At 39.2% G+C, this 17,656-nt stretch overlaps 1 protein-coding gene across 3 annotated transcripts in view; it reads right to left on the reverse strand.

Annotated features, from left to right (window-relative positions):
- Positions 1-832: 832 nt before the first annotated feature.
- Positions 833-17,656, reverse strand: part of LOC765159 (diacylglycerol kinase delta) — a 32,891-nt gene continuing 16,067 nt past the window's right edge. Inside the window, exons 8-24 of one of the 3 annotated variants that reach the window (XM_030982133.1) lie at positions 17,331-17,430; positions 16,428-16,658; positions 16,028-16,190; positions 15,173-15,274; positions 14,229-14,420; positions 12,689-12,832; positions 10,730-10,786; positions 9,605-9,725; positions 9,174-9,284; positions 8,299-8,500; positions 7,893-8,006; positions 7,365-7,499; positions 6,221-6,348; positions 5,515-5,722; positions 4,619-4,862; positions 3,458-3,600; positions 833-3,134 (exon numbers count right to left, since the gene is read on the reverse strand). In XM_030982133.1, coding sequence (XP_030837993.1) covers positions 3,009-3,134; positions 3,458-3,600; positions 4,619-4,862; positions 5,515-5,722; positions 6,221-6,348; positions 7,365-7,499; positions 7,893-8,006; positions 8,299-8,500; positions 9,174-9,284; positions 9,605-9,725; positions 10,730-10,786; positions 12,689-12,832; positions 14,229-14,420; positions 15,173-15,274; positions 16,028-16,190; positions 16,428-16,658; positions 17,331-17,430 — 2,521 coding nt within the window. In that variant the 3' untranslated portion in view covers positions 833-3,008. Of the gene's footprint in view, positions 3,135-3,457; positions 3,601-4,618; positions 4,863-5,514; positions 5,723-6,220; positions 6,349-7,364; positions 7,500-7,892; positions 8,007-8,298; positions 8,504-9,173; positions 9,285-9,604; positions 9,726-10,729; positions 10,787-12,688; positions 12,833-14,228; positions 14,421-15,172; positions 15,275-16,027; positions 16,191-16,427; positions 16,659-17,330; positions 17,431-17,656 lie in introns of all 3 variants that reach the window. The other 2 variants (XM_030982132.1, XM_030982134.1) reach the window with 2 other exon arrangements.

The raw sequence follows: 17,656 nt of genomic DNA on the forward strand, positions 1-17,656 counted from the left end.
CTTTTTACTCTTCATCCAATTTTCACCCCTCCCCCTTTCATTACACATCCCCTTGTTTCCACTCTCATCCTGTTTCTGTCTATCCATCTTTCTTCTCTCTTTCCCTCTCCATACATCCCTTTCTTACTTCCTCTCAAGGCAGAAGTTATTTGGTTATTGCTTACCTAGTTGTGCTGTGTGCCTCTCAAAAGAAAAGAAATAGGTAACTTAGTACAGTCAAACCTGCTTTAGTGACCACCTGTCTACAAAGACCACATTTTTTTGTTTCCCTTGAAAATGGTTTCTCATTGAAACATGTACATAAAGATCACCTCCTATAAAGAACACTTTTCTTGTCTCCCATTGGTGGTCTTTATAGACAGGTTTCACTGTATAATGAGGTGGCAATGTAAAACTGAGACTTTCTCAATATGAAAGTTCATGAACTCTAACATGTATAAACTTATGCTAAGGAAATGATAAGTCAACTCCCAACAATTTTGAAAGTTATGCAATAGGCCATTTTCGCAATGTAACCAGATTCGTGCAAATATTTTTATGAAGCGCCTTGATAAAAACTATTTCATTCACCAATAAATTTATCTCAATAGTCAGAATTTGGAGTATATACATTAGTTGTTGCTAGGTAGGGCAAATATTATTGCTTGTCCTACCTAGCAACATGCAATATATGCAATCTGACTATTATAATACAATAGTTTGTAACAGGTGAATGAAATAATTTGTATCAAGGCACTTAAGTATAAATTTGGTTAAACACTACAAAAATGGAATATTGTTAAATAGCTTGTTATGAATAAACCTAAACTGGAATGTTCATGCCTAGAGCTTGTTCAATCAAAATCCATTTCTGACTGTATTGCTGTGGAAAATAACAAAAATGTAGCAAAAAGAACATTTGGAAAACACATAAGGCAGCATCAAAATGCAGACTATATGCAGAGATAAAAAATAATGATGATGACTTACTTCTTTTAAGTGTAGCATTAAAGGATTTGAACAATTTTCTAAGAAAAGACAACAAATACACTTACTAGATGAAGTACAAAAATGGGGGAAAAGGAGCTTGAAGAATGTTAGACCCCCCAAAAAAAATTGAGATGAAAATAAAAGGGCAATGTAGAATTAAAATGCTATCAAATGAAAGTTGCAGACAAACAGAAATGTTTTTAACAAAAATGTATACATAAACGTTTTGTCTATTTTAAGAAATCAAAGAAATGCATTACAACAATTTTTGTTTAATTTTTGAATGATTTAACAGTGGAAGGTATAAATACATAATTTAAAAAAAACCCCAAAGGACTGCACTACACAGGGGAAAACGTTTTGATTAAAAACACTATTATAGATATAAGAGAAAACCTAAAGAGTGGAAAATGGAATAGATAAATACATGTACACGTATGGATGTTTGTGCTCAATGCAATGTCCTATAATTCTCAAGTCTATAAATATATACTGATAGAAAATTGAAGGAAAACAGGCTCTTGGGAACATATCCAATATTTTTTTATGTACAAAATTGGCATAAAAAGCTTGCTAGAAAAGCTAATACTTTCATAATTAAACGGGGTCCAGCCCCAATTTTGTCCCCTTAATCTTCAATGCTATTCAAAATTGAAATAAAAATTGAAATGGCAATTCTTTCCAAAAATGTACATCTTAGATCACATGGTTGAAGCTCAAGTTATTTCTATGACTGGAAAGTAACTTCACTTTTACTCCCAAACTAGAGTTCAAGCCTCTTAACTGTTTTTCCTGCTCCTCTAATTCGGTACTTGCTTTATCTATACAACATGGCGGTGCATTCCTTATCTTTTCCTACTCTTTTCTCTCAACAATTTCTGTACATGGTGAAAATGAATCTTGTGCACGAACTCCTGTACAATACTGCTCTTATTTAACATAACAATCTTTCATCAACCACTTTGTCTTGTTTTCTAATTTTTTTTTTTCCTTCATTAATCCTGTACATATTTAAAAACAAACTTTGTGCAACAAGTCTTGTACAAGATTGAAATACTTCATTTGAAAAGCTTTCAAATGATGCCCTATTTCATATTCTTTGCGGAGTTGTCATAATTTGTTTTTATTTTTATTTTTTCTGTCGAGATCCAGAAGGGCCTTATCCCACATACATTACATGCATTTAGCTTCCTCCTGAATCTCAACAGACAAAACCTGTATGAATGAGCTTGTCTGTGACAGAATACTGTTTGCATACACCTGCTGTTGCAATATCAGGTGTACCTCATGTTCTACATGACATTGATAAAAATCTGTATACATCATGTCCAAATGACACTGGTATAAAATCTGAATGCGTCTTATAAACGCCCCACTTATTGAGATCTCATTTTGCATAGTTGCACAAGTATTGTGTATCTCAATACATGATTATTATTATTATTGATTTCACTTTTGTATTTTTCAGTGATACCTGTATCGAAAAATGAATGAACTCTCTGAGTATCAGCATGAGGATGCATAAGGTCAAATCGGACCTGCTCAAGTGGTCGTCACCTGAATAGAAAGACCACCTGTCCATATTTCTGTTCCCATCCTTAAGGAAATGTTCTTGTCGAATAATCACCAAAAAGCTCACCTTTATTTCTGTGCTGTATGTTCTGAATTTAAACCATTACCTTTTTATTCAACCATCATTTCTATAAATAAGTCAAAACATCTCATTTTCTGTTTTCTATCCACAACCTACCAAATTTACATCTCTTTTGCAAGACTCAAATATATTTCCCAGTCTAAACAGTTTACATTGGATTTATGTGTCGTATTGCTACAAAATACAGAGATGATTTTTCCAAAATGAAGGTATTTTCTTAGCAAGAAACCTCTTTTCTTTCTCTTTTCTGCACCTACATGTATAATCATCCTCTAACCAACATTTACAACCTCCATACCTCCCTGTACACTTAATAAATTATCTCAACCATGCACCCCTTCAGTGGAAAATGGATCAGTCCAATCACTTGTGTCCATCTGACCAATCAGAGAGCAACACTGCCTGAAGGTCCCGCCTCCAGCACTGTAGGCTCTATCACCTCCCTTTTGTCGAGGTCTTTGATGGCTTGTTGAATGCGCTTGATGTGGCCTACCTTGGTCACACCAATATCCTAAGGAAATTGAGAAGAAAAAAAAGAAAATTGGGTGAATTAGTTGAAGAAAAGTGTGAGATGGTAGAACTGGAGAGAAAGATGAAACAAGAAAAATCTTTTTCTTTATAATTATGTACCATCTTATTAAAGTAGATAATGAGATTACGAGGACAAAACAGAAGAAGATGAAGAGAGGAAAAAGGAGGAAAGGGAGAGGAATCTAAACTGAGAAAAAATAACTAAAACATGGTAAAAAATAAAACAAGGAAAATGAGAGAGACTTTGAAAAAGGTGCACAAAAAAAAGATGAAAGAAGAAAAGAAAAGAAAAAAGTGTCCTACCTTGAGATCCCTTCGCTCGAGACTGAGAAGCTCCGACCCTCGAATATCATTCCTGATGAACTGGTCCTTGTATTCACCCATCAACAGAGCCTCTAGCCACGCCCCTACCTCCTCGACGGTCCATAGCTTCACAACGCTCAGACCTGATGATTGATCAATGAAGAGGAGAAGAAACACTGAAAATACCATACAAGCAAATCTTCACATACATATTTTTACGCAGATGACAGGTGCACAGATATTTTCACGACTTCATATTTTCACAATAATTAACATGGGCTACTTACAAAGTTACAATACATGTTTGCAATTGAATTGCAAGTTAATTTTCACATGTGGTTCAAGTCGCAACCCAACAATTAAACAAATTCATGAAAAAATCCCTTGACATAAGAACAAATATTCATTGGAAAGGTTCTATCACACATGCGCCAGACAAATGGTACCTGAGGCTGATAAATGTTGCATCGATTTTAGTCGACATTTGCTTTGGTGACAATTGCTCATGGCTTTTTTTCTTCAAAAATAAAGGGTGTGTGGGTTTACTTTTAGGACTGGAGCTTGGGTAAAGTGTTCATTCCCGGGTTGAAGATAGGAATTTGGTTATTATGGGAAATTGTCTTGACGGTGGAGCAATAGTTGCAGGAGCGTGTCTGTTTGGAGCCAGAAAGATGTTAAAGGTAAAGACCAGTATTGGAAACGCCCCAATTTCAAAAAATGAAATGGAAGCTCTTATTACCAATCATGTGAAAGAATATGTTTTGACTAATACATGATGATAAAAAATTTGCCGGGAAACCGCCTACTAATTCATATATTTGGTAAATTTGTTTCTCTCATGGTCTGTGAGAGATATAGGGTAGTCCCATATACATCTTTCTGTGTATAGTGCTTGTAACTTTATGAAGAATGGGCCAAATTTCTTATCATTTTGATGATTCCAGAACCTTGCAGATGCCAGATGCTAGATGATCAACCTTTTCTGATCGATTCCACAACGTTTCTTTTACAATGCAATCGCATGACCATAACTGGTCTTTACCTTTAACTAGGTGTAAAATGATACGAGTAACACCTTCTACCTCCAAAAAAAAACGATGTGTCATAAAACCACCTCCATTAACCCCTCCCCTCCCCCCCTTCTATTTCTCCTTATCTCACCTCCAGTCACACCTGACGACTTGAAGTCCTTCTTCGTCGGCTTCTTAAACCTCGACACCATGGGTATCTTGAATTTCCCCTTGGTGTGCTTCCTGTACACATCCACCGGTATATGGGAGTGGTGATGGTGCCCCTCCTCCTCCACATAGCAGACAGCTCCCTCTATGGTCGACACCTTGCGCAGCTCGTTGTCCACGGCGTTGATGTCATGGTTGAGTGCTTCTAGGATGTTCTCTGGCAATCGCTGTCAGGAAGAAAATAGATAACAATTGTGATAAATTGAATTTTGTTGTTTTATTTGTGTTAGATGCTTAATTTCTACTACAGATTTCTTTTATCTATGTGTGAAATATTTAAGTCATAGTTGCAGTCTGCACATGACCAAAAAATGGGCATTTGTACCAAAATGTGACGTCCATCTAAACAGAATATCACTTGCATGTATATGCTCTTGGAAGTGAAGGATCAATATTCATTTATATCCTAACAATGCAACCCATGATATACAGGTGGAAGTATTCTGTCAAAGGGAAAACTAAGCTATTCACCTTGGGAATGGTTATTCGAAAATGCACTCAAAGGGACCCCTCTATACTTACATCTACAAAATTTGGGGTCATGGGACTAAAACAAATCTCTTTTTTTAATTCCGGCCACTGTTTCACTGATTTAGTGACTCGAGGAGGCACGATGGCTCAGGGGTAGAGCAGTGGTCCCGTAATCGGGAGGTCCAGGGTGCCAAGTCAATGCACACGTGCCCTTTGGTAAGGTATTAATCCTTATTACCAAGTCCCTCCGAGAGGACTTAAAGCCATTGATCCCCTTGTTGTTTAATTACAAGTATATATCTGCTTTCTTAGCGGTCAGATAAGACAATCATTGATCATCCTACTTACCAGCGCATACGCCTTTCTAGCCATGAACAGACTGCTCTCACTGTACAGATTCCTTGCGCTGACCACAACCTCGTTAAGGACCTTTCTGCTCATCCCCTCCGTCGATCGTTCGGTGCTAAAGAGACGCTCCTGGCAGGCAGCGGTCGCCATGGCCTTGTGCAGGAGCTCGGACTGTATGGGGCTGCTGTGCTGGGCGGCAATCTTGATTCTGTAACCATGGAAATAAGATGAGGGAAAGAATGCATGAATAACATTGTAGGAAGTAAACCGATAACCATAGCTAATAGAGATGTATGAAGCTGTGACATTTGTGCGTGCTCAAATAGGGACTTTTAGATTTATACAACGAGAGCGTGGACTGCCGCAATCTATATAGAGGGAACTATTGGGAGGCCCATAAATTTGACCAAAGAATAAATGGGAATCTGGTGTCACAAAATTTCAGAAACTGTTTTTACTCCAAGCTGCACAGCTGAAGGAGAGTTGTCCTTCAAATTCAAAAGTACTATCCAACTCAATCTGGATATCACAATCAAAGCAACAAAGGAAGAAAAAAAATACTGCAATTTGGCTAGAAGCTATCAATATTTTTATATTTCAAATGGTCAATTTATGCACAATTGAAGGTACAAGTGCAGAAAACCCAACCACACAAGTATATCCCTTCCACTGCTTGGGTATATCCCACCTCAGAGCACTGACTTACGTGTCAATAAGCTGGGACGTTGTACCGCAGAAATGCCTCACGACTTCAATCTCCTCGTTGATGAGGGGCTGCAGAGGGCGTTCTATCTTTCTCCTCTCCGTCCATGACTTGAGGGTACTCTCAAAATGCTGTCAGGGAATGATAAAAGTTGCCATAAGGATGTGCATAGAGCTTGGAAAATCTTGCACTGACTGGAAGAATAGAGGGTAGAAGGAGGATTCTGTGGATGAGTAGCTTAAGGAGTGGTATTTCTGAAAGTGGAATTGATCTCGGGGAGAATGAATTACTTCATAGAATATGGGAGAGAGAGTTGTGGCATTCCTTGATCGCCAATGTCTCAGGAAATGGCACGTAAAGAAGAAGAAGAAGAAGAAGACACAGCTTGAGACAGTTCTAAGTCTACATAGAGACCCCTACTACTCTCTTTACCTCCCTGCCTCCAGTTCATTCTTTCATCTCTCTCCCTCTCTAATATGTGACCATCATTTCAGCTTTATGTTGTAAGAATGTTAACGAGCCCTGGTCGCCATACTTATTTATTCTGATGACCCCTCATCCTCACTCTTTCTACCCCTTTATCTTCAGCACATACTCTTTCATCCCTCTCTCCATCCTTCTCTCTCTCTTTTCTATATCTTGTACCTTGGCTCTAATCAGTATTTGAGCCCTACTCTTGTAAAGAATATATCACTCAGTCATGGAAACTGTACTGTATGGCACCCAAAAACCCTAACTCACTTTCACTCTTTCTACCCTACTGCTACCATATCTCTCCATCCCCCCTAATTTCTCTCTCTTTCACCTGTCTCTATCTCATACCTTATCTCTGACTAGTATCTGAACTAAGTTCTTGCGTAGAATCACAATGCTTTCTGATGGCCATCATTTATTCCTCCACCTTCTCTTTCTAACCCTCATACTCGTTCACCTGTACCTCTCTCCCTCTCTTTCATCTGTTTTCTCTCTGTCTCATACCTTATCCCTGACTAGCATCCGAGCTCTGTTCTCGTGCAGGATCTTAACCTGTCCTGGAGGCTCAACTCACGCCTCCTCATCTACCCTCTCTTTCTAACCCTCCGTGTCTAGATAATACTGGTTTGCCTCTCTCTCTCTCTCTCCCCATCACTTTCTCTCTATCTCATACCTTATCTCTAACTAGCATCTGAGCTCTGTTCTTGTGCAGAATCTTGACCAGTCCTGGGGGCTGAACCCACGCCTCTCCGTCCACCTGTACAGGGACTCCCTCTTCACCTAAGATGGTGATTTTGACCACTCGACACTGCAAAATAAAACAAAAATAAAAAGGAACGTTTGAGCAAAGGAAACTGCAGGGGAAACAAATCAAAATGGTAACTTTTTACCATGTGACACTGTTAAAAAACAAAATATTTAAAAAAGATTGATTTTGACAATAGAACATAGAAAGATATAAAGTAATCAAAATGGGAATGTTACCCATGTGACACTATACATGTAGAAAATGTTAGGAATGACATTTCAATGAATGGGGTACAATCCTCCAATTACTGGTTTGAACCTGGGACAACAAAATAAAACCCACAGTTCTAAAAACTGGAGGCTTAATTCTGTAGGTTTATTTTGAAAATACCAGCAAGAAGAAGTTCAGTTTAATATTTATATAGTTGCTACATTTACAGGTGTAGGTACTAACCTGGGCTATCCTATGATGTTGCAAGGTAATCAATTTTGACACTGCCATCTGCATCCCACCAAAGACTGCTACGACTTCAAGAATCTTATCATCAAAAGAGGGCGCTGTGAAGGTCTGTGGGTGTAAAGGAGTTGGATGTTTGGTTTACGACACATCATCACCTTCATCATCCTAATCATTACTATCATTTGTAGCAGCAGCAGAATCATCATCAGCATCATCACCATCATCATTGTCATAACAATAATCATCATCATCACCATCCTCCTCCATCTCCTTCTCCACATCATCACTGGCTCCATCACCACCACTACCACCAACACAATCAGTGGTTCCATTACCCTCAACATCAACACCACCACCACCACCACCACCACCACCACCTCCACCTCCACAACCTCCTTACCTCATCTTCCTTGTTGGTCCCCCAGAAGTTGGCCCCGCCCATATAGCTGGGGATATTGAGGACCACGATACCCTGCAGACTGGGGAGGGGTATCCTCTGTCCGTCGCACTCCAGCTGAACCTTCTGCTCCAGGTTGCGGTACGTCCGGTGGACAAGCTCCTTGGTCCCCAACATTCCATACCACATGATATTCTTGGTGCGACTTCTGGAGGGGATCGAAAAACCCCATACCGTTATGCAAGGATTCAGACAAAGGACAGTCTTGTCTTCAAAAGGAACATTGTAATAATAATAACGCAGACTTATCTGTCTTGATCTTCTTCTGGAGGGCCCTGCCTTGGATTCTAACACCAGCACTGCTAGGTACCCATTTAAGTCGAGAGGGATTCATGATATTTAACTACACAGCAAATAGGAGGAGACCTCTTGAGATACGTCACACAGAGTTGCCAATTCATGTTTGATCGATCGCGACTTTAAAAAATGCATACCTCTGTTATTTTCAATCGGAATTCACTGAAACTTTCACAATCCACAATTCCCTCATTTATTCTCCTTTAAAAAACCAGCTTAGTATCAGGGTGGACTTCACTTTTAAACACATATCATCCTTTTCAAGTGTTGGGATAAAAAGCTGCAGGCAAGTTGAAGTAACAGGGATCTAACATTCATGAAAGCTACAGTAAAGCTATTTTTTAAAACCTGTCTCAAAAAATGTAGGTGTTTGGTAGGTCTTAGATGACGAGTAGGTCTCCACTAGATTATTTTGATGTTACCAGGGCCAAAGCTAGCAAATATCCAGGTTATAGATAAGGTCCAACTCAGTTATTTTGGTGTAACCCGGGCCTTATTTGGCACTCTCAAGGGGAACGTACCTGCATTTTTCTGGGTGTTCTTCCCTCTTGTTGTGAAAGTCTAGGGTGATCTTGGCATCCAGTCCGATTCCAAAGTAGTTGTTCATCACACAGGATTCTGAAAAGCCCTCTCTATAAAATATGAAGCCAATAAGAAACAAAAAAAAGATAATGATTTAATTATCACTTTACAACACAACTAGGATTTGACTTTCAATGAAAATCAAGATCAAGATAGACAGAGTTACCTAAACACATGAAATCCTCATGAAATAATACAAATTGATTATAAATGATTTAATCATCACTTTTGCCAATAACGCACTATACAACACAACTAGGATCAGATTTTTCCTCACAAGCATTTTCTTTTGGTCCTTTCCATATTCCATACTGTATTTTGTACAGTGCATCACTCTAAGTAATAAAGATTATCCTTTTTGCACACTCACACTTTCTCCGTATCTTGATCCATAAGTGGAGACGCTGCAGCACACAGAGCATCGGCGTTAGCCAGCAGTACCTTACTGATGATGCCCGCACCGCCCATTCCTCCAGCTAGCGTTCCTATACCTTCAGGTGCAAACAAGGAAATCGTTTCAATGATGATACTGATCACACCGAAAATAATAACAATGACAACAACAATGAAATATATTAATATCACATATTTACTCTTATACAGTAAGCTTGCGGGTGCATCATGTGAGAGAGAGTCCTAAAAAGGACTCTCGGTAATCTTTCTTGAGAGTTTGTAGTCCTGAAAAGGACTGTTGGTTATCTTTCTTATTTACTCTTGTAAAGAAACATGTCACATTATAATATGACATCCCTGTGTGCTTCCAAAGAGCTGTGGAAGTTACAACCCTTTGTTTCTTTTGGCTCTGGTAAACAAGATCAGCGTACAGTGCACTTAATGGAATAGTCCTACCCAGTACCCATTTTATACACTTGGGTTGAGTGTGGCAAATGAAGTGTAAGCCCTTGCCAAAAGACGTTGGTGCTGTGGCAGGGATTTGAACCCAAAACTTTGTGATCCACAGTCCAGTGACTTATCCACAAGACCACAATACAAACTGAATAGATACCGATTTCCCCCTAATCATTACACTTGCATATCTTTCAATTGCTCTCCAATGACAAACAAAAACTCTTTGGGGCTTGTATGCAAAGGCCCGAATTCACAAAGGAGGTTTGTCGACAAACCTCCTTTTGTTCTTTACAAACCAGGTTTGTAAAAAACGCGTAAAAACGCGTCATATGACGTACGAAAACCAAGGTTTGTCGACAAACCTCCTTTGTGAATTCGGGCCAACGAGTTTGGCAGTTGTGAGTTTTAACCTCTTTAACTTGTTAGACTTTGGAGTACACGAACATGTACTTTTTAAATTGTAAACATCAATGTATATATACACTGAAATATCAAACCAACATTACACCCATCACAACTCCACCAAATATAGATAACGGCGCTTTTCGACACATGTATAATAATAATAATAATAAAAAACATCAAAAATAATAACAATTCAAAATGAATAATTGAGGGGGAGAAACAATCGCATGATGCTACTTACTCTTGCTAAGCATGGGGTTTGTGCGCCCTAAACTGGGTCCTAATAAAGTATCTAAACCTGTAAGACATAGGACACAAAATATATATAGATCATTATACTATCACGATTCTGAAAGTCTAAAGGAGATTACATAACCTCTAAAGGATGAACGTAATCCATTCATTAATCCATATCCTATGTTAGTATTAGAATTAAAAAGCACTTAACTGATGATTGAGAATTTGTTAACAGCAAAGGTGATAAGCATTCATGGGAAATAAGGCAAATCGCCTTTGGAGCAAGTAAAATGGCCCCTAAATCTGTCTATTATAGTGCATGCCAATCCAGATTTTCCGTCCTACATGTGTGTAATTCAATTTTTTTTGTAAAAACTGAACAGAACTTTTCAATTCAAAAATGTATATTTTAGGATTGCAGAAAAGCAAGATTTTCATGCATTCATAAGCTTGTTTTGGGAACATTTTGTTTATAAAACTGTACTTTTTAAAATTTAAGATGTTGAATGTCATATTCTATCAAGAAAAATATTCTGCAAACTAATGTCATCAAATGAATCTACTAAACAGTACCATGTATATATCTTACTCTCTCAATAAATGTTCTATAGTAGGATGATTCGTAAATGTGTGTTAGTTTGACAAAATCCAAAAATACAGATGTACAATACAAAGTACTACTACATAAATTTCCAGTGTTAGTGCCAATATGACTGATAGTACTACCACTATTACTGCTACTTCTATGACTTCTCCTCCTTCTATCTCTACTTCTACTTTTACTACTACTACTTCTACTACTACTTCTACTGATACTACTTCTACTACTACTACTACTACTACTACTACTACTACTACTACTACCAGCAACACTACACTACTCCTACTTCAAGTTTATGTAGCTTTGTAAGAAGAAATCAAAATCATTCTATTCCTAATAACAATCTATTCTTACAGGCAATATTAAGTTCTAAAGCTCTATGTACATGATCCTTTCACAAACTAAACAAATTTTATGTTTGTGATGTTGATTAATGGTGCATAGTGGAATGCATGCAAGTAAGGAATTACAAAAATGGGTTAGTACTTCTGGAAACAAATATCAAAGACATGCGTTAAAAAACAACAGTAATTTACAGATTTGGAGGACAATATTCAAGGAAATGGAAGGGAATACAGAAGGAACACAGTCAATAATCAAACATGTAACACTGCACAATGCATGATACCACATGCCAAGATTCTGCAAAGAACTTTAACGTGTTACTAAGCGAGAAAAAAAAAAGGAATATTATTGTTAGAAGCAGTTCTAGTTTATGTGATGGATACGTTTCCGAAAGAAAGTTGAGAGTTTGATGATGTAAAGACCGGAAAGCCGACTGTCAATTGCTTGACAAACTATCGATCAGAAAACTGTACATCAAGTGCATCACAACATGCAACAAACAGAAGAAAATGGTTGATGTTGAATGAGTAAGGTCTCAAGGCAGGTATGACAGATGGGCGCAACGGATCAACAAGGCCAAAGGCCACATGCCAGTCCAGGCTGATGGATGTGCAAGAAGCCATGAGAATCATGAAACAACGGAAGAATACAAGCAACATGTTCAGCATGCAAAAGAATGACTATCAGGCACATGCAATGATCTTCCGACATTTGCTCTGGTGACATCCACCCCTGGTGTTTTATATCGTCACCCATACAGGGTTAGGTCTTGGGTACGTATGTGGTTTAAGAGAAGGATGTTGGTTGTGGTTCCGTACAGTGTGGGTTCAGGGCTGAAGATGGAAACCCCTCTCTGGGCAGTTGTCACCGGAGCATGTGTTGTATATTCCATGCATCATGCAAACAACAAAACAGAGAGACAAACAGACGAACTGACAAATGACCAAGAGACAAACGAAAAGAACAGGCCGGCCAGCCACCACGGGGCCGGAAAGTAGACAGAGAAACATCACTTGCCTGGCAAAATGGAAATGTTTTCCATGCTGCCAAACTTCTGAGAAACACCGACAGGCCCGAAACCATGATGGGAGGAGAGAGTGCTGCCGTGGCTGATGCGACGCATCCTGAATGGAGACCGTGGCGATTTCAAGCCAATGCGCTCTGGAGATAGTTGGGTTAACAAAGGGAATGCCAATTCAGAAAGAATTTTGTCAGTAAATGAGAGAAAGAGAAGAGGAGGAGGGAGGGAGAAATATTGTCGGTTACAGAGGGATAGAAAGATGGAGTTTGGTGAATAAAATTATCCCTATATGTAAAGAAATTGTTTTTTGAAAAAGAGAACAAGAAAGGATAAGGATGATTACAGAAGGAATAAAAGTCCCCATTCATGCTAAAATATTCTATTAAAAAACATCAGCAATAAGATTAATTCTAAGTATTGCATCATGGCCTCTTCCTTGTTCTAGGCAGTAGATCCAGCCCACAACTGCTAAATGTCCTGCTACTGAGTTCGACTGAAAATTCAGCTTTTACTTTTTCAGAAACAGATATAGATACTTACGTGTACATAGTATGGGCATTTGCATTGAGACTATTATTATTTCACATTTCCATCATTCTTTAATACATGTATGACACATAGGTCAGTAAGTACCCTCAAGGGCCTTTGTTGAATGTGCCTACTCCTTCTTCATTCTTACTTGACGTCATTCAACGGCAGAAGAGTTTCTATTTTGCAGCTGGAGAATTTTTGAGGGGTTAATTGCATTTAGAGTGAATGAGGTTGAAGACTACAAACTTATTTTTCAATCTGACTGTAGAAATAAAATGCCACTGGGCATATTCTGAAAACTGCTTCTTCTTTATGCTAGTGAAAAGTAGGTTAATGGTCATAACGAGTTGAACCAGTGCAGAATTACGCACGCATGATTATGACTGATGCTCACGCAGATGTCTTCTGTTAGAACTATAAGTGTACGCCTCCAGCTATGTGCAAACATTAAAAAAAGTCCAATAGAGATTTGCTATGACATTTGCATATTTTTAACTAAGATAAACAAAGGGTTTTCAAAATACACTCAAACCTGTCTATAGTGGCCATGCATCTTTTCTCCCCAGAGAGAGAGAAATGAATTTTGCAGAAACTGTCTAGAAAGGCCACCTACAGTGGCCACTTTTTCTGTTTCCCTTTTGTGGCCTCAATAGACGGGCTTGACTGTACCATCCCAGGAGGGTGTTTCACAAAGACTAAGATCGACTTTAAGATGGACCTAACTATGGCAGGCCATACATGCCACTAGTTCCTCTGACCATTCCTGGCATTGGTTTCTCAAGGGATGTATAAATCGGGGTCACAAATCTACATATTTTGATAATTCATCATTGAAGACAAAAAATATTATCTAAAGATCATAGTTGAGAGACCAATAGCGAGAGCAACCAGTGGCATGAATGGCCTGCCATAGTTAAGTCCAACTTAAAGTCGATCTTAGTCTTTGTGAAACACCCCCCCCCCCCCAAGGCCCCTCAACAGAGATGATTCTGAGGTCATTCCTACCCGCTTTCTTCTTCTCAATCTTAGCCTTGGTGGATGAGACATAGATGGAGAAGGGTGATCTGGAACCCCCCTGTGGGTCCTCTTTGGTCGATCCAGAGGAGTCAGGCACTTTGGCAGACTGGTTGTTGTCGTCGTCGGACATCTCCAGGTCGCTGGACGGCGTTACTATGGTTACCTTAGGCTTGATAGGCCCTGCAATGAACCAACAAGACATCAGGTAATATATAAAGTAACATATATGCCAGCTTTCACAGAGCTACCATGCTTAAGTGCTCAAGCGATTTCTTCCTATTGGTTACATTTACCAGTTTACTTTACCCTTGGTGGAAAGAAGCAACAGGTTGATGTATTGCCAAAAGGCATTGGTTAATAGTCCAGGGACTCATCTTTCAGACGTACCCCTCTAGATTGGTGTTGTGAAAGCAAAGACAATATTCTTCATAAAAATTGCCAAGTAACCCCTGACCTTGACCCTAACCCTAATTCTGACCCTGACCCCAATTAAAACTAATCCTGACCCTAATCCTAACTTTCACCTCAACCCCAACTCTGACCCTGACCCTTGAATAAATCATACTGATGTGGGGTAGGATATTTGTAGTTAACCCTTCACCAGCTGTGGTTGTCCAATGGAACAAACAAGTGAATGCCACCTTCAACCTTTAGCACACATACAGTAAGATGCACTCCCAACAATGTGGCAATCCAAGGTTTCTATCCATGGCAAATAAAGAGTTAAAGCCCCACTGCAATACTTAATGCTACTTGCGCCCTCTATATAGCAAACAATGCCTAATCGTTGACCATTGGTCCCCCATTATCCTCTTTTTCTTATGTTAATTGAGAGCTGATTTGATGAGATAACCACCTGTCAGTGACCTTGCAGGGTGGTCTAATCCCTCCTGTAAACTAGTACAGATGTGCTTTAAGCCCTACATCCTTACCCTGTGTGGTAGCACTGGTTATCGCTGCAGCTGCTGTTGCTGCAATGGCTTTGATAGTCTTGGCCTCTTGCTCTTCTGTTTGTGCGTTTTGTTCATCAACCGCTGCAAGGGACAAGAGAGAAAATCTGGGTTTATCCTCAATGGAAGGACTCAAAGAGTCAGATGCCATTCGGAATGCTCCCCAGGGAGTGGAGAATGTGCATACATTGTGTGCGGATAAGCCTGAATCTGATGATCGGGGTAATGTATATTTGTAAAGTGCTTTGAGAGGGCCTGTGGTCCTGAAAAGCGCTATATAAGATCAAGCTATTATTATTATTATTATTTCAAAGTCTTCCTGAATCTGACTGCAGTCAGGCAGTGTAGTATACGATGGGCCTCTTGATACTTGATGGAGTAATCCCTTTAGCAGCTCACTCGGGAAGCTATACTGAGATGGTAGGTGAGGCGAGTAGTTGCAAGGAGTGCCATGCAGTACTGAAATGGAGAAATGCCTCATGCATTCGGTTCTTTGATGTCAAGGCATAAACTGAAATTTGATTCTCTAAAATTCAAAACTTATCAAATGTTCATCGTGGAATATTTTGAACTAATGCTCAGAGGCCAAATTCATCAAACTTGTAAAGAACATCTGCCACATTTTATGAGAAATTGCTTACATCAAATCAAATTCAATGATATCAATAACTTGCAATCACTGTCAAATATTATGACACTGGACTATGTAGAACAGTTACAAACAAACTATATTCAATTTCACTTTTTTTAAAAATTTCATTCAATATTTTGTCCAAAGAAAAATACACCTACAGCTAGGAGATATTAGAAAGATTTGGTTCTTGGTTGATGACATACCCTTTTCTGTTTGTTCAATGATCTGTCTGACAGCCTTCTTGAGGCTGTTAGCTCTTGACATGAGTGCATCGCGAGGCTTGAAGACCCTGGACGACGTCGAGGGACCCATCATCTGCTCCAGGATGTCCCCGTCTCCGACCCCATCCTTGCTCTCACAGACGTCCTTCAATTCAATCAAATTCAATTGCATTCAGTTACATTCAGTTGTTCAAATAAATTCAATTCAATTCTAGTTCAATTCAGTCATATTCCACATAATTCAATTACAGTCGATGCAATTCAGTTCCGTTTTCACTAACCGTGAGATAAAACTGCACACTTATCCAGGTACTTTCCTGCAAAGCGTCAGATATACTGATTTTCAGGTTGGCGCAAAACCCATCATACACACAACATTTACCTTCTCCTGGGATTCCTCCAGATGCTTCTCCGAGCCATGGAATGATGGGGAGCGGGGCAGGATGGTAGGGGTGCCCATGCCCCCGCCCGAGGTGGTGGTGGTGGTGGTAACAGCGGCGGCAGCTGCGGCCGTGATGATGGGGAGGATGGATCCAGGGGGTATGGGCGTTGCCTGAGCTTCCACCTTGAGGGTTTGCAGCAGTAGGTTCAGCTTCTCGTTCAGGAGATTGCACTGTGAGTCAAATAGTAAAATATAGATATTAATCTACATTTGCCACTCTCCACCCAGGTGATAAAAAAAAGATATGTGTTAAATGGGTAACGGTAGGAAGGAATTCCTTGAATGCTGTGAGCACTGAAATCGGCTGCCTAGCAGAGCCGGGGTAATAGTTGGAGCACCCTGAGCACCATGCATGGTAGATACGAGTGCTATATAAATATCCAATATTATTATTATTATTATTGAAAGACATGAGATGCATTCAACTAACCATGAGACTCTGCTGAAGTACATGTGAATATACTTAAGCCTGCTTTAGCATTTATAGAGAACTTGTGTCTTTATTATCAATCACATTGTTGCCCCAATGGCCTCTGAGCTATGGGATATATAGTGTATGTAGATAGATTGATTGTTTTTTCTTCACCTGATCCTCAATTCAGCATATTTCATTCAAAGGACTTAAAACCATAGGTCATTTGGAGCTTACTAATAACAAAAAACATGTTTTTATATATCACTCCACAAATGAGTTAAATACACAATTATCAAAAGACATTGAGCCAAACTGCATGATTGGCGTGAAAGGGGATAGTATTTGGTTAGTGTAGGATATTGACAACAGAGCATTGGTCACTGGAGCATGTGTCCTCGAACTGTTTTATGAAAAGAGCGATAACTCACCTTCTCTTTCATGATCTGTGCGTCTTTGGAATGGGATCCACCTTCCTCGTAAGCATGTCCTATCTTCTCCACAAAGTCTTTCACTGTTTCACATAGCACCCTGTGAAGAAGAACAATTGAGAAGGGATAGTTATCAGTCTTCATGCACCCTGGACAAAGAAATTCATTTTTTTTTTTGGCACAGAGCGAATAAGAGAGTTGCTTGAAAGGAACTTGCATGTCACAGAGCTGTCAATTGTGTTTGATTGATTACAACTTTAAAAACTCGCAACTTGATAACTTTCTTATCAGATTTCATCAAACGTCCATCCATAATTACTGCTTTC

This window comes from Strongylocentrotus purpuratus, unplaced genomic scaffold (genome assembly GCF_000002235.5).
Source record: "Strongylocentrotus purpuratus isolate Spur 01 unplaced genomic scaffold, Spur_5.0 spur5_scaffold_12, whole genome shotgun sequence".
Taxonomy (NCBI): domain Eukaryota; kingdom Metazoa; phylum Echinodermata; class Echinoidea; order Camarodonta; family Strongylocentrotidae; genus Strongylocentrotus; species Strongylocentrotus purpuratus.